This window comes from Mobula hypostoma, chromosome 10 (genome assembly GCF_963921235.1).
Source record: "Mobula hypostoma chromosome 10, sMobHyp1.1, whole genome shotgun sequence".
Classification (NCBI taxonomy): Eukaryota; Metazoa; Chordata; class Chondrichthyes; order Myliobatiformes; family Myliobatidae; genus Mobula; species Mobula hypostoma.
In genome coordinates, this window is record NC_086106.1 from 1,935,417 (window position 1) to 1,957,342 (window position 21,926).

The 21,926-nt window shown below is 43.2% G+C and overlaps 1 protein-coding gene across 4 annotated transcripts in view; it reads left to right on the top strand.

Annotated features, from left to right (window-relative positions):
* The window catches only part of LOC134353213 (adenosine deaminase domain-containing protein 1-like), an 84,396-nt gene extending 70,578 nt beyond the window's left edge, over positions 1-13,818 (top strand). For all 4 annotated transcript variants that reach the window (XM_063061231.1, XM_063061234.1, XM_063061233.1 and 1 more), the window contains 3 exons: positions 2,225-2,459; positions 7,799-7,931; positions 13,455-13,818. In XM_063061231.1, the coding sequence (XP_062917301.1) occupies positions 2,225-2,459; positions 7,799-7,931; positions 13,455-13,565 (479 nt within the window). In that variant the 3' untranslated portion in view covers positions 13,566-13,818. The remainder of the gene's footprint in view (positions 1-2,224; positions 2,460-7,798; positions 7,932-13,454) is intronic.
* The last annotated feature ends 8,108 nt before the right edge of the window (positions 13,819-21,926 follow it).

Below are 21,926 nucleotides of genomic sequence, written 5' to 3' on the forward strand. Positions count from 1 at the left end.
GTTCTGGAACATGTTGATATTAAGGGAGAGGAGGTGTTGGAGTTGTTAAAATATATTAGGATGGATAAGTCCCCGGGGCCTGATGGAATATTCCCCAGGCTGCTCCACGAGGTGAGGGAAGAGATTGTTGAGCCTATGGCTAGGATGTTTATGTCCTCGTTGTCCACGGGAATGGTACCGGAGGATTGGAGGGAGGTGAATGTTGTCCCCTTGTTCTAAAAAGGTAGTAGGGATAGTCTGGGTAATTATAGACCAGTGAGCCTTACATCTGTGGTGGGAAAGCTGTTGGAAAAGATTCTTAGAGATAGGATTTATGGGCATTTAGAGAATCATAGTCTTATTAGGGACAGTCAGCATGGCTTTGTGAAGGGCAGATCGTGTCTAACAAGCCTGATAGAGTTCTTTGAGGAGGTACCAGGCATATAGATGAAGGTAGTGCAGTGGATGTGATCTATATGGATTTTAGTAAGGCATTTGACAAGGTTCCACATGGTAGGCTTATTCAGAAAGTCAGAAGGCATGGGATCCAGGGAAGTTTGGCCAGGTGGATTCAGAATTGGCTTGCCTGCAGAAGGCAGAGGGTGGTGGTGGAGGGAGTACATTTGGATTGGAGGATTGTGACTAGGGGTGTCCCACAAGGATCTGTTCTGGGACCTGTACTTCTAGTGATTTTTATTAACGACCTGGATGTTGGGATAGAAGGGTGGGTTGGCAAGTTTGCAGACGACACAAAGGTTAGTGGTGTTATAGATACTGTAGAGGATTGTCGAAGATTGCAGCAAAACATTGATAGGATGCAGAAGTGGACTGAGAAGTGGCAGATGGATTTCAACCCGGAGAAGTGTGAGGTGGTACACTTTGGAAGGACAAACTCCAAGGCAGAGTACAAAGTAAATGGCAGGATACTTGGTAGTGTGGAGGAGCAGAGGGATCTGGGGGTACATGTCCACAGATCCCTGAAAGTTGCCTCACAGGTGGATCGGGTAGTTAAGGAAGCTTATTGGCTGTTAGCTTTCATAAGTCGAGGGATAGAGTTTAAGAGTCGCGATGTAATGATGCAGCTGTATAAAATTCTGGTTAGGCCACACTTGGAGTACTATGTCCAGTTCTGGTCGCCTCACTATAGGAAGGATGTGGAAGCATTGGAAAGGGTACAGAGGAGATTTACCAGGATGCTGCCTGGTTTGGAGAGTATGCATTATGATCAGAGATTAAGGGAACTCTTTGGAAAGAAGGAGGATGAGAGGAGACATGATAGAGGTGTACAAGATAATAAGAGGAATAGATGGAGTGGATAGCCAGCGCCTCTTCCCCAAGCACCACTGCTCAATACAAGAGGACATGGCTTTAAGGTAAGGGGTGGGGAGTTCAAGGGGGATATTAGAGGAAGGTTTTTTACTCAGAGAGTGGTTGGTGTGTAGAATGCACTGCCTGAGTCAGTGGTGGAGGCAGATACACTGGTGAAGTTTAAGAGACTACTAGACAGGTATATGGAGGAATTTAAGGTGAGGGGTTATATGGGAGGCAGGGTTTGAGGGTCGGCACAATATTGTGGGCTGAAGGGCCTGTACTGTGCTGTACTATTCTATGTTTCTATAACTAATCTGCTAACTGTGAGAATAATGTAAGGACAAAGGAGTGTTTTTTGCATGAGAAAGCTGCTCTGTGTACCCTTATCAGAGTACGTATGTGATAACGAATGTTTAACAAGCAGCCCCAGACAGTACTCGGGGCTCGCTTGATAGCGGACTTTACCGGGCTCTATGAGCTGGGACTCTGTTTTGTCAACTGAGCGACGCAAGCTTGCTAATAAACAGTGCGTAATTTTAAGTAAATTGTGTTTGAAAATTATTCCCTGGGTCTGAACCTAAAGTCCTCTGGTAGAGAGGCAGATCAACAAGTGTCGCAGCTGGCACAATGCTGTTGCAGCTTGGGGCTTTCTGGAGTTCAGAACTCAATTCTGGCACCCTTCTGTAAGGAGTCTCTGTACGTCCTCTGCATGGAATGTGTGGGTTTCCCCGCGTGCTCTGGTTTCCTCCCACAGTCCAAGGACATACCGGGTAGGTTAACTGCTCATTGTAAATTGTCCTGTGATTAGGGTTGATCAGGGTTGTTGGGTGGTGTGGTGCCAAGAGACAGAGCGGCCTACTCCACACTGTACTGCTAGAAAAAACAAAGAACTTTGCCAATTGAACATGAATACTTTTCTGTATTTTCAATGCAGCTGACCAGTTACATGCATTGCATGCCATCAGAAAAGCAGTCAATCAACGTGTGGACGAGTCTTTGAACGAGAAACTCCCTGCCCCATTCGCAGCTCAGCAGGTACATTTCTTCCACTGTATTGAGGAAGGAGCAGAGGAAGTTAACCCACTTCACAAAGAGCTGAGCATTAACTGGTGTCAGGGGGATAAGACTGTGGAAATAGTGGACGGAGCAACAGGAAAAATCACAGAATAGTAAGTCCTCAGCCATAAGAGTTGTCTTCAACCTGAAGTAAATACATAAAAGTAAACTGTATCGAGTACCTCTGCTTCATCTGCCAAAAATGGAACTTCCCAGTGGCCAAACATTTTAATTCCTATCTCCATTCCTGTTCTGACATGAGGATCCATGGCCTCTTCTGCCACAATGAGGCCACTCTCAGACTGGAGGAGCAACTCCTCATATTCCATCTGGGAACCTCCAACCTGATAACGTGCACCGATTTGAGCTTCCAGTCATTTATTTTTTTCTCTCTTTTTTTCCTTTCTCCTTCCCTTCCCTTCACTTCTGTTCCCCACTATGGCCTCTTACCTCTCCTTCTCACCTGCCCATCATCTCCCACTGGTGCCCTTCCTTCTTCCCTTTCTCCTATGATCCGCTCTCCTCTCCGGCCCTTTACCTTTTCCGAAGACACAGGAGCAGAGTTAGGCCGTTTGGCCCATAGAGTCTGCTCCACCATGCTGATTCTTTTTTCCCCTCATCAGCCCCACTCCCCGGCCTTCACCCCATATCCTTTGATGCCATGGCCAGTCAAGAACCTAATCAATCTCCACCTTAAATACACCCAGCGACCTAGCCTGTACATCCGCCTGTGATAACAGATTCCACAAATTCACTACCCTCTGGTTCAAGAAATTTCTTTGCATCTCTGTTTTGAATGGATGCCCCTCAATCCTGAGGCTGTGCTCTCTTCTCCTCAACTCCCCACCGTGGGAAACATCCTTCCACATCTGCTCTGTCTTGGCCTTTCAATATTTAAAAGGTTTCAATGAGATCTTCCCTTATCCTTCTAAATTTTAGCGGGTACAGACCCAGAGCCATCAAGTGTTCCTCAGTTGATAACCCTTTCATTCCCAGAATCATGCATGCGAACCTCCTCCGAACCCTCTCCAATGCCAGCACATCTTTTCTTAGACGAGGAGCCCAAAACTGTTCACATTACTCAAGGTGAGGCTTCACCAGTGCCTCATAAAGCCCCAGCATCACATCCCTGCTCTTTCCCACCCACCTTGCTTCACCTGTCACCTTCCAGCTAGCCCTCCTTCCCCACCCCTTACTCTTTTATTCCTTTCCAGACCTGAAGAAGGGTCTTGGCCCAAAATGTCAACAGTTTATTCATTTTCATGGATGCTGCCTGACCTGCTGAGTTCCTCCAGCATTTTGTGTCTGTTGCTGGGTATTGTTTTAATTGTTAGGTTATGTTGGGATGTGCACACTTTTATAAATACCATTCTATACATGGTTTTCACATGGTATTAATGTGGATTGTCAGTTACCTTTAGATGTCAATTAGAAGTTAGAAGGTAAAGACACTTTTAATAAAACTACTACTAGAAATTGCACACTTTGTGATATTGGGATAGCACGGTAACATAGCGGCTAGCGTAAAGCTTTACAGCGCCAGCGACCTGAGCTGTTTCCCCCTGCCGTTTGTAAGGAGCTTGTAGTCTTCCCCATGACTACGTGGGTTTCCTCCTACATTCCAAAGACGTTATGGGTTAGGTTTAACCAATTTTCCCCAGGATCAAAAAAGTATGACTATGACTAGGTTGTGGGCATGTTATGTTGGTGCTTTAATGTATAACGACACAGGCAGGCTGATCAAAGTGCGTTCTCAGACTTTATCTACAGGCTCTTCTGGCACAACAAGCCCACACCTCACAATTACACACAAATGACCAATCAACCCATCTTTGGAATAATGGAGGAAACCAGAGCACCTGGAGGAAACTTCACACAGTCAGGGGTACAGTCTCTTTACAGCTGGCAGCGGGAATTGAACCCGGGTCGCCAGCACTGTGACAGTGTTTGCTACTGTGCTGCCTGTAGACTGGGGTGACTACTGATGCAAATAACACATTTCACTCTGCACGAGACTCATAAAGGTAATCTAATCTGGAAAATGGACGTCCCGGTGTCCCTCCCATATTATTATTACTAAGGCAGGTAAACTGGGAACAGATGGTTGAAGAGTTGACCCATTTATTCCCAGTTCACCTCTCTTAATGATAATATGGAAAGGTGCCACAGTAATGTAATGGTTCGTGCCACACTGCTACAGCTTGGGGTGCTGGAGTTCAGTTCTGGTGCCCTCTGTAAGGAGTTTGTACCTTCTGTCATCACCAGGTGCTGCTGTTTCCTCCTACACTCCAAAGACATACCGGTCAGTAGGTTAATTGGTCTTGTAAATTGTCCTGTGATTACAATAGGGTTAAATAGCTGGGTTCCTGGGCAGTGCCGCTCACTGAGCTGGAAGGATCTGTTCCATGCTGTATCTCCAAATAAAAATACATTAGGTTGAATAAAATAAACCATATACCAATAAATCTTAGTTTAAGGCATAACTTGTGATAATGACTTAATTCTCAATACACTTTGAAGCCATTTGTGGGTTGGGGTCAAGCATTCCAGCTGTCTGATACACAAGCTGAGGCAGTACGTTATGAAGAGTCAGCTGTTGCCCCTGCAGCAAGCTCCCCCTCTACACGCAGCTGATGAATCCAAAGGGACGGCAGAGTTCGGTACTTGGTGCCAGCGGCATCCCTGGAATTGCCAGTCAGCACTGAACTCAATGTAGAACTGCGTCAGGGACTCCAGAACCGGATTTCTCCTCAGGGTTCACTCCCGAAGCCTTCCCATGAGTGGGTATAACCACAAGCCAGCGGAGGTTTGAAATCAGAGGTTTCCTTCTCCGAGATGAACTGCCACCACGGCTGACAAGCCCCATCTGCCTGAAGCGACTGGTTTTAAGGTGCCAGTTGCCCACTTTTGCCCCTTCTCCTGTCAGTAGAAATGGTTCCACGGGGCTTAGTAGCTAAACCACACGTGAAGACCAGGAACTGGACTACAGGTTGTCGGAGGTTATTTGAACTCATGCCATTGGGAGCACTTAATACAGGGTGGGAGCTTGTCCCCACTACCACCCCCAGGTATGACAAACTTAAAGAACTCCCAGTACGTTAACTCAAGAGAAAAGGGATGAATAATGTGATGCTTCTTGTGGAGCCACTGACTCACAGCACCAGTGATCCACGTTCAACACTGACCCCCAGTGCCATCTGTATGGAGTTGGCAGACACCCCCTATCACTGTGAAGTTTCCCTCATCTGCTCCAATTTCCTCCTGTATCCCATAGGTATGTGGGTTAGTTGGCAAATTTGTCCCTAGTATGCAGGTAACTGAGTGAATCTGGACGCTGTTGATAAAATGTGGGTTGAATTGAAATGGAATTTACAATTGGTGTCCATGGAAGCTTCATGGTTAGCACAGTCAATGGGCTGAATGGCCTTTTTCACTGTTTGATACTTACGTACATGGAAGAATGGTATAAAACTTTAGTACGGAGGTGTGACATTCACTGGATTTCACAGTAATTAAACATGATGCAGTATTAAGATGACTTCTTGTAAGGCCATCTGCGCAATCATTTTGAAAAGTTTATACTTGGCTCCAGTTCCGCAATTTTTTTAATCTTAAAAAATATAAACTTTGTGGTTTAACTTATCTAAATTACTTTTTTAAGCCTTCTTTGATCCAATTTTTTTGCTTTGGAAAAATAAAGGTATTAATTCTTTTTTGGATTTATTTAAAGACAATAGACTGATGTCTTTTGAACAATTAGTTGGTAAATATTCTCTTTCATACACTTTTTACAATACCTTCAAGTTAGACATTTCTTCAAAAATATTTAAGTAATTTTCCTTACATATTGGATGCTGACCTCTTAGATCTATTATGAATATGAACCCTTTGATAAAGGGTTCCACTGGAAGAATTTATAATCTACTATTACAATGGGATAAGTGTCCTTTATTTAAGATTAAACAAGATTGGGAAAAGGAACTTAATTTGACTTTTATGACGGAGCATTGGACGTAGATTCTGAAGCTGGTTAACTCTTCTTCGATCTGTGCTAGTCATTCACTGATTCAATTTAAAATTGTACATCGTTACCAGTTGACGAAGGAGAGATTGTCTAAAATATTCCCTAATGTTGATAGTTACTGTGATAGATGTAAAACTGTGACACGTTTTGGTCTTGTTCTATACTAGAACAGTTCCGGAAGTCAGTTTTTTTGACAATTTCTAAAGCACTTTAAATTAATTTACAACCTAATAAATTAACTGTACTTTTTGGAATAATTCCTCAAAATATCCGCGGTATCTCTTTGTCTGACCAACGTGTTATTGCATTTGTTACGTTGATAGCTAGGAGGGCCATTTTGTTGAAGTGGAAGGATACACCGGCTCCCACTTTGTCACAATGGTTCTCTCAAGTGATGCTATGTCTTAGTTTGGAGAATATTAGGAGTTGAACCTTTGAACCTATATTTGATTTTGAGAAAAGATGGGGTACATTTGCTCATTATTATCATTTGAGTTAATTGATAGATTTCCTCCACGATCTAATTGTAAATTTTTGGTACTTTTTTTTTCTTGCTGGCAGTTTGCTGTTTATTTTTAGAAGCTTTTTGTATGACGCATGGCTCCGGGGTTGAACACCTAATAGGTTTTTTTTTCTCACTTTCTCTTGCTTAGAGTTTTTTCCCTCTTTTAATCACCAAAATTTTTTCAATCTTTAAAATAATTTTTTTTTCTTGAGACATTGTAAGTGTTGCTTACTTCGATGTACTCTTGTAAGTTTTGGATAATAATAAGATTTGAAAAGAAAGAAAAGTTCATACAGTGGAGAACTGCTGAAATTTAAAGAACTCATCTGTAATTAGTGTATATCTGGAAAGCATATTTTAATGAATTTATACACAAAAGATTCTGCAGATGCTGGAAATTTAACACATACGAAATGTAGGAAGACTCGGCAGGTCAGGCAGCATCTATGGAGAGGAATAAAGAGTCAACTTTCTGGCCGAAACCCTTCATCAGGACAGTTGGTATCTTGTGTGTTACGTTTTGTGATGTTTGTACCTCCAAAACATAAAACTAATTGAAAGGAAACACAGAGTCAAGAATAACTTGTGTTCATTCTTAGATTCATTTTTTATTTTAGCAAGGCAGTTACATATGATGTGATGGCATGATGACGTATGCCATTCACTTACTTTTACATATAACCAGCATTGCATTATGTAAACAACAAAAAATGCTTATTCAAAGAATATGTTTACAACATAACTCAAATATTACTGAAATAATAAATATGTTACACTTTTAATAACTTCGTTTTCAAGAAAGTGGCAAAAATATGATGCAAGGTTCAGAAGAATACTTTGATTATGTTGAAATTTAGGGTATGTTTCACTAATTACTGGGTGAGTTTGACTTTAATTATTTCTTTTTAACCTTGCTATTTTAGTTCCCCCTTTAAGAATGGAATCAACACTGCCAGTCGTTTATGCAAGGCTGCCATGTTCTGTTCCTTTCAACATTTAGCAAGAGAAATGGAGAGATTGGAGCTCCTGAAATGGTCAACATATCACGAAGCCAAGGTAAATCAGTCTGTGTGTTGACGTAAAATGGTTAAGATATTGTACATTTATTTGTTTAAACCAAAGGTAATTAGCTAATATTATCAAAAGTGAAGGAATTAGAAATGAAAAAAAATCTGAAGTCATTGAGCCCAAATTATCTCAATGCAGAGTAATATTTCCTGCAACTTTACAAGTTCAACACACATCCTACTAGTCTGGAAAATCTTTGATTAATTTTTATTGTGTATTCTATTTTTATAATTATTTAGAGATACAGCGTGGAACAGGCCCTTTCAGGCCAACCACACCACGCAGAGTGAATCTGTAGTAAAGTCATTTTAGGCTCTAGGCTTCCAAAAACAAAGCGTGAGATTCCTTAAACTACTCTTTCTGATTTACTGTTTCCTCTCTTTGTAAGCCTAGAACTGAAAGAGAAGTTTGCTCTTAAGAATATCAATACGCCATTTAATCTGTCTGCAAGGTCGTGTTTCCCACCTTGACAAAGATCCTGCAACCTACTGTCTTTGCTTTAAAACTCGAGTTTGAGATTGTTACTTCAGCCATTTCAAGCACGTTGCTCAGGCAGTGATGTCAGCAAAGGTTTGAGTTTTTAAAAAGTTACAGAACCTAGAAAATTCAAAGGAATGTGTTTTTCCTTCTTTGTCACTTAAGCCGTAAAAGCAAGCATTTTGTTCCACTTATCTAGTAACAAGTTAGGATTTGAGTTATATCTAACTTCAGCATTTTCATTGAATAAAGTAATACACCAAAGTATACACCATACACCAAAATTACTCATTTCTGACAACCTTGCCCAATACAGTATTGTTAAAATTTATAATGATTTGTCTGCTAATTTATTCAGTGACAAATTTTATCCTTAAAATGTCATCAAATTTTTCTTTATTGATTTGGGGATAGGATATCTTCCAGCCTTCAGTGTTAGATAGATAGATATACTTTATTGATCCCAAGGGAAATTGGTTTTCGTTACAGCCGCACCAACCAAGAATAGAGCATAAATCTAGCAATACGAAAACCACAAACAATCAAACAACAAAATGCAAATTATGCCAGATGGAAAATAAGTCCAGGACCGGTCTATTGGCTCAGGGTGTCTGACCCTCCACAGGAGGAGCTGCATGTTCGATGGCCACAGGCAGGAACGACCTCCCGTGCCGCCCAGTGTTGTATCTCGGTGCAATATGTTGACATCTGTATTGGGGAAATTTTTGGAATTGGCACACCTGACTGGCCTGTGCATTCCCGACACCACGCTCAAAGTTCAGAGTACTTTCATTATCAACGTATACAACCTTGAGCTTCATCTCCTTGCAGGCAGCCACAAAGCAAAGAATTCCAATAGAGCCTATTAAAAAAAATGACCATCAAACACCCAGTGTGCACGAAAGGAATTGTGCAAACAATAAAAGTAAGCAAATAAGATTTATTCCTGAAGTTCAGAGAAGTGAGCCCGCAGCCAGGCAGCCAGTCACCACTGTTGCCAGTTCAGGAGCCCATTCATCTCAGACCACAGCATCAGTTCAGTGCGGAGACGAGTAAACCTCGAGGAGCAGGGCCCTCTCCTTCGGCCCTGACACCCTGACCTATTCAGTCTGGCCCGGCACGTACATCAGCTCATGAACCTGGGCCTTGCCGCTTCGATATGCTGTCAAGCCCAGGCCCCGCCAATCTTTCCAGATCCCGGCACCTAAATTGATCAAACCTCGGGTCTTTCCTTGCTCGCAGGCCCATGCCCCTGCATTGCCTTCGCTCACCTCACCTCGAATCTGCCCTAGCAATGGCCAAACTATGAAAGTTGCAAGTACTCCATGGAAGTGTTGTCTTTGGCTATTCCTGCAGCTTGGATCAGTGCCGGCCCGGGCTGTAATCGGTTGTTTAGAACAGTAAGGTAGAGGATCAGGTCCTTTGGGTCACAACGTCTGTGCCGAACATGATGCCAAATTAAATTAAATTGCTTCTGCCCGCACGTGATGTATGTCCCTCCATTCACGTGTCTTGTCTAAAAGCCTTTTAAACACCACTATTGTAACAGCTTCCTTCCACTACCCCCGGCAGCCCATTGCTGTAGATATCTCTCATCATTAAGTGGAACATAGAAGAGTGCAGCGAGGAACAGGCCCTTCAGCCCACAGTGCTGTGCTGAACCAATTAAATTATTAATCAAATGGCCAACTAACTCCCCTTGTGCCCACACAGTGTGCATATCCTCACATTTATGTGACCTATCTAAACGCCCCTTAGAAGTCTCTAATATATTTGTCTGTACCAGCACCCCAGGCAGTGCATTCCAGGCACCCACCACTCTCCTGAGTGGGGGAAAAAACCTTGCCCCTCACATCTCCTTTGTCTTACATGCATGCCCTCTGGTATTAGACAATTCAATCCTGGGAAAGTGATACTTTCTGTCTATGCTTCCCATAATCTTATAAACCACTATCAGATCTCTCCTCAGCCTCTGCCACTCCAGACAAGACAACCCGAGTTAATCCAGTCTGTTCTGATAGCATATGCCTTCTAATCCAGACAGCATCCTGGTAAACCTGCACCCTCTCCAAAGTCTTGACATCCTGCCTATAGTGGAGCGACCAGAACTGTATGCAATACCCCAGATGTGGTTTAACCAGAGTTTTATCAATATTTTTTATGTGGCTACAAGAATAAGATTTTAAATGTTTTGAGATTTTTCCCAAAGTGATATAACCTTTTCTAAACTCAGCCATGGGTCTCCATAAGATCGAGCTATCTGTAGGAAAGTTCTGTTTGAACACAACATGACCACAACATTTTAATTTCTTGTATCTACAGTGACAGGAAGAACAGGAGTCTTTGAGGTAATCACCTTTTTGCAGCAATTAATTTACAAAAATCTTCCTCAGGATTTCTGATTAATTTCCAGTTCAGCTTGGCAGGGTAATTCAGTAACCAAAACTGCACCAAGTTCAACTCATATTCTGCACCAGCCTCCCATTTGTGTGAAAAGTCAATTTCCTTTCTGTTAAAGCTTCATTTTTCTCAAATCTCCCACATGTGACTACTCCCCTTGCCTCAGCTGTGCAGAGAACATTTCCTGAGTATAGTTTTGAAACTTGCAGTCAGAGACTATTGACAAATACAAATGGGTGGCCAGATTCCATGCCATTGTCTGCATTGGTAAATGGACTGAGTTCTTGGCACCTGCAACAGCCAACGGTGTCTTTGAATCATTGATCTGCAAATTTACTGATCGAATCAATTAACTTCCCAGGAGTTCTGTAGTTTTAGGTAAATTTATTATCAAAGTACATATATAAAACCATAAGTTATAGGAGCAGGGTTAGGCCATTTGGCCTATCAAGTCTGTTCCGCCATTTTGTCTTGGCTGATCCATTCTCCTCTCAACCCCAATCTGCTGCCTTCTCCCCTTGTCCCTTCATGCCCTGACTTAATCAAGAATTTATCATCCTCTTGCTTAAATATACCCACTGAATATACCCTCATCCACCCAGGACATGCTCTCTTAGAAACATGGAAAACCTACAGCACAATACAGGCTCTTCGGCCCACAAAGTTGTGCCGAACATGTCCCTACCTTAGAAATTACTAGGCCTACCCATAGCCCTCTATTTTACTAAGCTCCCTGTACCTATCCAAAATTCTCTTAAAAGACCCTATCATATCCGCCTCCACCACCATTGCTGGCAGCCCATTCCATGCACTCTCCACTGTCTGCGTAAAAAAACTTACCCCTGACATGTCCTCTGTACCTACTCCCCAGCACCTTAAACTTGTGTCCTCTTGTGGGAAAAAGCCTCTGACTATCCACACGATCAATGCCTCTCATCATCTTATACACCTCTATCAAGTCACCTCTCATCCTCTGTCGCTCCAAGGAGAAAAGGCCGAGTTCACTCAACCTATTCTCATAAGGCATGCTCCCCAATCCAGGCAACATCCTTGTAAATCACCTCTGCACTCTTTCTATGGGTTTACATCCTTCCTGTAGTGAGGCAACCAGAACTGAGCACAGTACTCCAAGTGGGGTCTGACCAGGGTCCTATATAGCTGCAACATTACCTCTTGGCTCCTAAATTCAATTTCACGATTAATGAAGGCCAATACACCATATGCCTTGTTAACCACAGAGTCAACCTGCGCAGCAGCTTCGAGCGTCCTATGGACTCAGACCCCAAGATCTCTCTGATCCTCCACACTGCCAAGAGTCTTACCATTAATACTATATTCTGCCATCGTATTTGACCTACCAAAATGAACCACCTCACACTTATCTGGGTTGAACTCCATATGCCACTTCTCAGCCCAGTTTTGCATCCTGTCAATGCCCCGCTGTAACCTCTGACAGCCCTCCACACTATCCACAACACCTCCAACCTTTGTGTCATCAGCAAACTTACTAACTCATCCCTCCAGTCCCTCATCCAGGTCATTTATAAAAATCACGAAGAGTAAGGGTCCCAGAACAGATCTTCTCTTCCTTGCTGTCAGGAAGGAGATACAGAAGCCTGAAGGCACACACTCAGCGATTCAGGACCAGCTTTTTCCCCTCTGCCATCTGATTCCTGAATGGACTACCTCACTTTTTTCTGTTTTTGCAAAATTTTTCATTGAACTATTTAATATACATATATTCTTACTGTAATTGATTTATTTATTCTGTATTTGTGATGAATGCTTCTGCCGATTAACAAATTTCATGGCATATGCCGGTAATGTTAAACCGGATTCTGACCTGGCCTCCACAGCTGTCTGTGGCAATGAATTCCACAGATTCACCAGTCTCTAGCTAAAGAAATTCCTCCTTATCTCCATTCTAAAAGGATGCTGCTTTATTCTGAGGCTGTGTCCTCTGGTCTTAGACACCCCCACCATAGGAAACATCCTCTCCACATCCACTCTATCAAGGCCTTTCAACATTCGATAGGTTTCAGTGACGCCATCCCACATTAATCTGAATTCCAGTGAGTACGGGTCCTGAGCCATCAAAGACTACTCATATAAGCCTTTCAATCCTGGAATCATTTTTGTGAGCCTCTTTTGAACCCTCTCCAATGTCAGCACGTCCTTCCTTAGATAAGGGACCCAAATATGCTCACAATTGTCCATGAGGTTTCACCTGTGCCTTATAAAGCCTCAACATTACATCCTTGCTTTTGTGTTCTAGTCCTCATGTCACCATATACAATCCTGAGATTCATTGTCTTGCAGACAGACTCAATCCATCCGTAGAATAATAACCATAACAGAATCAATGAAAGACTGCACCAACTTGTGCATTTAACCGGAGTGCAGTAGTTAACTATGTAAATACAGAAAGAAAGAAAGAATAATAATAAACTTGCAAACGACTTGAAATTTGCAAATTCTCAAACCAATTCTTTGTAATGTCTAAGCCGACCTGATCCTGCAGTTTGCAGTTGAATTATGCCTGCAATCATTTAGCTAATTTCAGATATAAAAATGTGAATATTATCCACATCTCTATATGTGAAATAATAGCCTGGTTTTGCATAATCATTTCAGATGAGAGCGAAAAGATACCAACAAGCCAAGGACATCATGAAATATCACTTCCGATTCACTGGAGCAGGTCCATGGCCACAGAAACACTTCGTTGACAACTTCAGCAAATAGAGTTCATTCGGATATAAAATAACTTCTTTTTTGTTTTTTGTTTAAAGATCATTCTGAAGTTAAAAGCTGGAAATAATCTCCAGTCAACAGGCCAGGCAGCATGTATTTCCAGCAAAAATGTTATTTAAAATTTCACGTGATTCTCAAGTTTTTTGTTTGGATCATGCTCTACTCTTTTTGTGAAATGAGTGAGAATTATCTTTTAAATAACTAGCCATTTGGTTTTTGTTTCAGTTATGATATTAAAATACCATTTCAGGAAACTATGAAGTGCTGTACTACTTTGTAAATAGTTTATTCTCTCACCTGCTCTGTTGTTGGTTCAAGTTTTACACACGCCTCTGTTGTCATTGCTGGCAATTATCTGAATGGTGACATGAAATGCACCAGCGTTAGTGCAAGTCAGAAACAGAGGAACAAGAATGAGCCATTTAGTTGTTCAGTGCACACAACATGTCCTCCTACTACATCCTTGGGCCTAAAGCACAAGGCTCTTCAGATTAGGACAGTCGCGGGAAGCTGAGGAATGGTTACAGGGGTTGCTTTGAGTGAGTGGAATGGACTGTTCATCTGGAGTTCTGAACGAATACACCTGGGTTGTAATGGACCATTGAAACTGCTGTAGATGAGTGTGTCCCTGTGAAATCGTTCAGGGTTTGACCCAATCAGAAGCCCTGGATGAATCATTAAAGCCGGAATTTGCTGAGGGCCAGATCAGAGGCACTCAAATCTGGAGATCGGGAATGCAAGAAGAGTTACAAGTATGATCCCCAGAAAGCCATCTCACAGGTGAAGTTGTGGCAGGGTTTCAATGCTATAATTTCCCACCAAGTTAAAGCAAGTGACATGGGGAACAGTAGGGCTTCACTTCCAGATGAACTCAATGCCTTCAGTACTCACTTTGACTGTCAGAACATGGAGGAACCTTTGCAAATCTCTACATCTCCTAATGATCCTTTGGACTCAGTAGCCGAAGATGATGTGTGGGCTGCCTTCAGGAGAGTGAATCCAAGGAAAGCACCCAGTCCGGATGGGGTAGCTGGCCTAGTACAAAAGGCCTGTGCTGACCAGCTGGCTGGTGTGCTTACAGATATCTTCACCTCTCGCTTCAGCTGAGTGGAACCCACCTACTTCAAGAGCATGGTGATCTGCCTCAATGACTATCGCTCAGTTGCACTTACATCCACAGTGATGAAGTGCTTTGAGATGCTCGTGATGAAGCCGATCAGCTCCTGTCTGAGTGGCGACTTAGATCTGCTCTAGTTTGCCTCGCGGAGCAACATGTCCATGGCAGATGCTATCTCATCGGCTCTTAACGCAACATGGAACATCTAGAAAGCAAAGATGTATACATCAGGATGCTCTTTATTGATTACAGCTCAGAATTTAATACCATCATCTCCTCAAAAACTAATCAGTAAATTCCAAGACCTGGGCCTCAGTACCTCCTTGTACAGCTGGATCGTAGATTTCCTCACTTGCAGACCCCAGTCAGTTTGGGTTGGCAAAAATATCCCCACAATCTCCATCAGCACAGGTACATCACAGGGCTGGGTGCTTAGCCTCCTGCTCTACGCACTTTACAAATATTTTTTAGCCAGAGGATGGTGAATCTATGGAATTTGTTGCCACGGGCGGCAGTGGAGGCCAAGTCATTGGTGTATTTATGACTGTGTGGCTAAGTGCAGCTCCAGCACCATATTCAAGTTTGCTAATGACACGACTGATATGGGCCATATCAAAGGTGGTGAGGAATCAGCATTCAGGAGGGATACTGAAAATTTGGCTGAGTGGTGTCATAACAACAACCTCTCACTCAATGTCAGCAAGCCCAAGGAACTGATTGTAGACTTCAGGAGAGGGAAACCAGAGGTTCATGAGCCAGTCCTCACTGGAGGATCAGAGGTGGAGAGGGTCAGTAACTTTAAATTCCTGAGTGTTACTATCTCAGAGGACCTGTCCTGGAGCCATCGTGTACATTATATGTAATTAGAAAGCACAACAACGCCTCTACTCCATTAGTCTGCAGAGATTCGGCATCACATTAAAAACTGACAAACTTCTGTAGCTGTGTATTGGAGAGTGTTTTAACTGACAGCATCACTGGTACGGGAACATCAATCCCTTTGAGCGTAAAATCCCACAAAAGGTACTGGATTCAGCCCAGTATATCACAGGTAAAACCCTCCCAACCATTGAACGCATCTATATGAAACAGTGTCATAGAAAAGCAGCATCCATCATCAAAGATCCTCACCACCCGGGCCATGCTCTTTTCTCACTGCTGCCATCAGGTAAAAGGCACAAGGGTCTCAGCACTTGCACCACCAGGTTCAAGAACAGTTACAACCCCTCAACCACCAGGCTCTTGAACAAAAGAGGATAATTAGATCCATTTATTGAGATGTTCCTACAACCAATGATCTTACTTTAAGGACTCTATCATTTTTTCATGCTCTTGTTATTTATTCCTATTTATTTATATTTGCATTTGCAGTTTGTTGTCTTCTATGCTCTACTTGACCTTTCATTGATCCTGTTATAGCTACTATTCTGGGCATTTGCTGAGTGTGCCCGTATGGAAAAAAGGATCTCAGGGTTGTATGTGGTAACATGTATGTAGTCTGAAGATTTACTTTGAATTTTGAAATGCTGGAGGGACTCAGCAGGTCAGGCAGCATCTATGGAAAGGAATAAACAGTCAACGTTTCAGCCCAGGAGCCTTCCTCAGGACTGGGAAGGAAGGAGGAAAGGAGCCAGAATAAATAAGGTAGAAGTTAGGGAATGAGTACAAGTTGGTAGTTAATAGGTGACGGGGAAGTTTGGATGACCAGCATCTGCAGAATTGCTTTATGATTTAGTCGTTCAAACAGGCTCCCAAATTCAATGATGATTTACCCACAGGGAAGAAACACTAATTACTGGGGTCATTTTCTTAGGGCAGGGTTACGAAGGACAGTGACAAAAGTGAGGAAGAAAATGACAAGGACTCCTTAAGATCTTCCAGTAGAATGTCTACACAGTGAGAAGTTAACCTAAATCACGAGACAGCCTGCACAAGCGTTACACACAAAATGCTGGACGAACTCAATGAGTCAAGCAGCGTCTATGAAAATGAAGAGTCATCGTATTGGGCTGAGACCCTTCTGGACTGGAAAGGTACCCCAGAATGAAAAGGTGGGAGGGGAAAGAGGATAGGTGAAGCCGGGTGGGTAGGAAAAGGCTGGAGAGGAAGGAATCTGATAGGGGAGGAGAGTGGACCATAGGAGAAAGGGAAGGAGGAGGGGTACAGGGGGAGGTGATAGGCAAGTGAGAAGAGGTAAGAGGTGAGAATGGGGAATAGAAGTGGGGGGGGGAATATTTTTACCAGAAGGAGTTATCAATATTCATGCCACCAGGTTGGAGGCTCCTCAGGTCGAATATAAGATGTTGCTCCTCCACCTTGAGGGTGGCCTTAACTTGTCATTTTGTGTGTATGTTGACAGGGTAGATGTTGAGATATTTGCACTACTGGGAGAGGCATGAACAAGGGGACGTTGTTACAGAATAAGGGGATAGTCATTTAAAAAAAAACAGGCATTACTTCTGAGGCTAATGAATGTCTGGAGTCTGTTTCCAAGGGCACTGGATGACAGATCATTTGAACCCCACTGTTGCTGCTGATGGTACAGCTGCTCTTCATTTTCCCCACACACAGAGAGGACGCACGATCACTGTACATATGTTCAAACCGCGTGTTGCCAACTTTCCTTTCCCAGCACATCGATGGAGCAGCAATCTGTGTTCCTGTGATTGCCTGACTGGGAGGTGGAGTGAGTGGAATCAGGGTTACAGCCTCTGCCTGTATTAAGATACTTACCACAGTTAAGTTCTTTAAGATATTCAAGTGACATTTCATGTATTTCTCGTGGTTAGTGCCCATGCAGCTCCTGGGGATTTGTACTGGATATGTTCTGCGTACCTAGTTGGGGTATGTTAAAGCTTGAGACAACCATTACGTGCACTCACCTTGTCTGAAATCATTATAGGTTCATAAACACGAGACGTTCTGCAGATGCTGGAAATACAACATAACTCACACACACACATAATGCTGCTGGAAGTATAGAGTTCTTCCAGCACTTTGCATTTATATAGATTCAAGAGCTTTTGAAATGTATGATAATTTGGTTGAAGATGTACTGCCGTGCTCAGGCTCTTGTAGATTGAATCGTATTGCATTGAGAGGTAGGTTAAACAGAAACCTCAGACCTAATGGAATATCTCATTATTTATTCAATAATTTAACAATGAACTATTCATAATTCATTGGGACAGGTGCTGAGAGTGCTTGATAAAAGGAAATGATTAAAGTTCTATGACTGTTTGTAGAGTTATATAACTTAACCTGTTTATCAACAGTAAATTAAACAAGGGACTGCCTCTCGTAACTAAGTGCTAATCTGCGGAATCAAGATGTCAGCTTCACTCCCTATCATTCCCCACCTGTCTCTTCATTACCCGGTGGAAGGGGAGATGTGCACAAATCCATCGCAACTCAGACAAATACTATCAAGAAACAGCCTCTCAAATAGGCGTACACTGGAATTCTAGAAATTAAGCTTGGTTTCTTGCCACTCAGCAGAAAGTTCTTGTCCAATCCATTCCTCCATTTATTTTTCTACAGAAGTGGTTTGCCATTGCCTTCTGGGCAGTGTTGTTACAAGACAGGTGACCCCAGCCATTATCAATACTCTTCGGAGATTGTCTGCCTGGTGTCAGTGGTTGCATAACCAGGACCTGTGATCCACACCGGCTGCTCCCATGGCTTCACGTGACCCTGATCAGGTGCTACAGGCTAGAGGAGGGAAGGAACACTTTACACTTTGGTGGAAACAAATGGGTAAAGCATTGAATAATAAGAAGCTAACATACGCATTATTAAGGTGGTGGTGGTAGTAGTGGATATAAGCTTGCACTCCCAATGGCATCTATCTCAAACAGCTTCTGCCAACCAAGTCCAACTCCTGGCCTTCACGTTTGGCTTAGCTACTAAGTCCAGCAGAACCGTTTCTACTGACAGGAGAAGGAACAAAGGTTGCTTTGGGCAAATGGGACCCGTCAGTTATGATTGACAGCTGATCTAGGAGAAGGAAAACTGACCTCTTAACTCTTCTCCTCATCTGTCTATCACCTCCCCCCCCCCACCCAGTGCCCTTCCTCTTCCCTCTTTCCCCTGGCTCACTCTCCCATCAGATTCTTTCTTCACCAGCCCTTTGACTTCCCCGTGCATCTGCGGAGAAATTACTTAAGTCAGAGGGTGGTATCTCTGTAGAATTTGTTGCCATGAGCAGCAGTGGAGGCCAAGTCATTGGGTGCAGTTAAGGCAGAGATAGATAGGTTCTTGATTAGCCAGGTGGGCACGTGGCCAAGTGGTTAAGGCATTGGACTAGTGACTTGAAGGTCGTAAGTTTGAGCCCCAGCCGAGGCAACGTGTTGTGTCCTTGAGCAAGGCATTTAATCACACATTGCTCTGCGACAACACTGGTGCCAAGCTGTATGGGTCTTAATGCCCTTCCCTTGGACAACATCAGTGGTGTGGAAAGGGGAGACTTGCAGCATGGGCAACTGCTGGTCTTCCATACAACCTTGCCCAGGCCTGCGCCCTGGAGAGTAAAGACTTTCCAGGTGCAAATCCATGCTCTCGCAAGACTAACTGATGCCTTTATGATTAGCCAGCGTACCAAAGGGTATGGGCAGAAGGCATGGGAGTTGGGATGACTGGAAGAATTGGATCAGCCATAATTGAATGTCAGAGCATACTCGATGGGCCGAATGGCCTACTTCTATTCCTATATCTTATGGTCTAATGGCTTCTCCGAGCACCTTCTAGCTAATCCTCCTTCCCCTCTGCCCACTATTTTACTCCGGTATCTTACCCCTTCCTTTCCAGTCTTGGCCCAAAGTATCAACCATTTATTCATTTCCAGCATTTTATGTATTACAATTCTCTTGCCTCACCTATGCCAGAGCTTCTGAAATGATATTATGCCTTGTATTTGTTTGATAAGCCATCATAGACTTTGACTGAGACACAGCTGAGACATTAATGAGACATTTGATGAGAGTGGTGAAGATTACCCAGTTTGTGCAAGGCAGGTTAATGTACAGACTTGAAGTAGTCTTTCTGCATCAAAGTTGTAGTAAATTGATTATACAAGTACATATACAACCCTGGGATTCATTTTCAACTTTGAAATATTTAGAGTATGGGCAAGTGAAGTTGTTCCCTCTGGTTCAAGAGCCTGCTGGTTGAGGGGCAATAACTGTTCCTGAACTTGGTGATGTGAACCCTGTGACCCCTGTACTTTCTTCCTAATGGCATTAGTGAGAAGACAGCATGTCCTGAGTAGTGGGGGACGATGATGATGGATGCTGCTTTCCTGAGATTTAGACGTGCTCAATAGTGGGGAAGGGCTGTACCCGTGATGGACTGAGCCGTATTCACTACTTTTTGGAAGTTTTTCTGTTCAAGGACATAGGTGTTTACATGCCAGGCTATAATGCAGCTGGTCAATACCAGACCTCTGTCGAAGTTTGTCAAAGTTTTAGATGTCATGCCAAATCTTTGCAAACTCCTAAGCAGAAGCTGTGCAGTGCTTTCTTAATTGCACTTTTGTGGCTGGACCCAGGACAAATCCTTTGAAATAACAAACCAAGGAAATTTAAAGTTGTCAACCCTCTCCACCTCCTTTCCCCTGCTGAAGACCGGCTCATAAACCTCCAGCTTCTTCCTGCTGACGTCAGATTCTCAATCTCCAACCTCTCTGCTGATTCATCACCATCTTTGATCTGGCCTTTAGTGGTGACATCAGCAAACTTCAATATAATGTTAGAGACTTGCTTAGCCACACAGTTATAAGTGTAAAGTGAGTAGAGCGGGGGGAGGGGGGTGCTAAGCATAGAGTCTCGTGTTATCTGTGCTGATGGAGATTGTGGAGGAGATGTTGTCAATCCAAACTGACTGGGGTCTGCAAGTGAGGAATTCCAGGATCCAATTGTGCAAGATCTTGAAGCTTATTGAATATTTTGACTACAGCTTGGCATTCAATAAAGACATCCTGATGTATACATCTTCACTGCCCAGCTGTTGTGGATCCAGAACTGGCTTGCCCACAGATGGCAAAGAGCGGTTGTAGACAGGTTATATTCTACATGGAGGTCAGTGATTTTTATAAATGACTTGGATGAGGAACTGAAGGGATGGGTTAGTAAATTTGCTGATGACCAAAAGGTTGGAGGTGTTGTGGATAGTGTGGAGGGTTCTCAGAGGTTACAGTGGGACATTGATAGGATGCAGAACTGGGCTGAGAGTGGCAGATGGAGTTCAACCCAGATAAGTGTGAGGTGGTTCATTTTAGTAGGTCTAATATGATGGCAGAATATAGTATTAATGGTAAGACTCTTGGCAATGCGGAGGATTAGATGGATCTTGGGGTCCAAGTCCATAGGATGCTCAAAGCTGTTGTGCAGGTTGACTCTGTCATTAAGCAGGCATACGGCACATTGGCCTTCATCAATCGTGGGATTGAGTTTAAGAGCCGAGAGATAATGTTGCATCCATATGGGATCCTGGTCAGACCTCACTTGGAGTACTTTGCTCAATTCTGGTCACTTCACTACAGGAAGGACATGGAAACCATAGAAAGGGTGCAGAGGAGATTTACAAGGATGTTGCCTGGATTGGGGGAGCATGCCTTGTGAGAATAGGTTGAGTGAATACAGCCTTTTCTCCTTAGAGCAATGGAGGATGAGAGGGCATAGTTTTAAGGTGCTTGGAAGTAGGCACAGAGGAGATGTCAGGGTTGTTTTTTTTTATCTTGAGTGGTGAGTGCGTGGAATGGGCTGCCAGCAGCGGTGGTGGAGGAGGCGAAAAAGATAGGGTCTTTTAAGAGACTTCTGGATAGGTACATGGAGCTTAGAAAAATAGAGGGGTTATGGGTAACCTTAAGTAATTTCTAAGGTAAGGACATGTTTGGCACAGCTTTGTGGGCCAAAGGACCTGTATTGTGCTGTAGGTTTTCTATGTTGCCGGGTTGTGTGAAGAGCCAATGAGATGGGATTTGCTGTGGACCTGTATGCAACTTAGAGCAGACCCAAGTTGCTTCTCGGGCAGGAGTTGGTATGTTTCATCACCAACCACTCAGAACATTGTTGTGCTATTAGACAGTAGTCTTTATGGAAGTTTACTACATTCTTCTGATTTGCATTTAGTCCGCTTGAAGCAGGTGGGAACCACCGACCGCCAAAGCAAGATATTAAACATCTTGGTAAACAATCCAGCCAGTTGATCGGTACAGGTCTTTAGCACTTGGCCACATA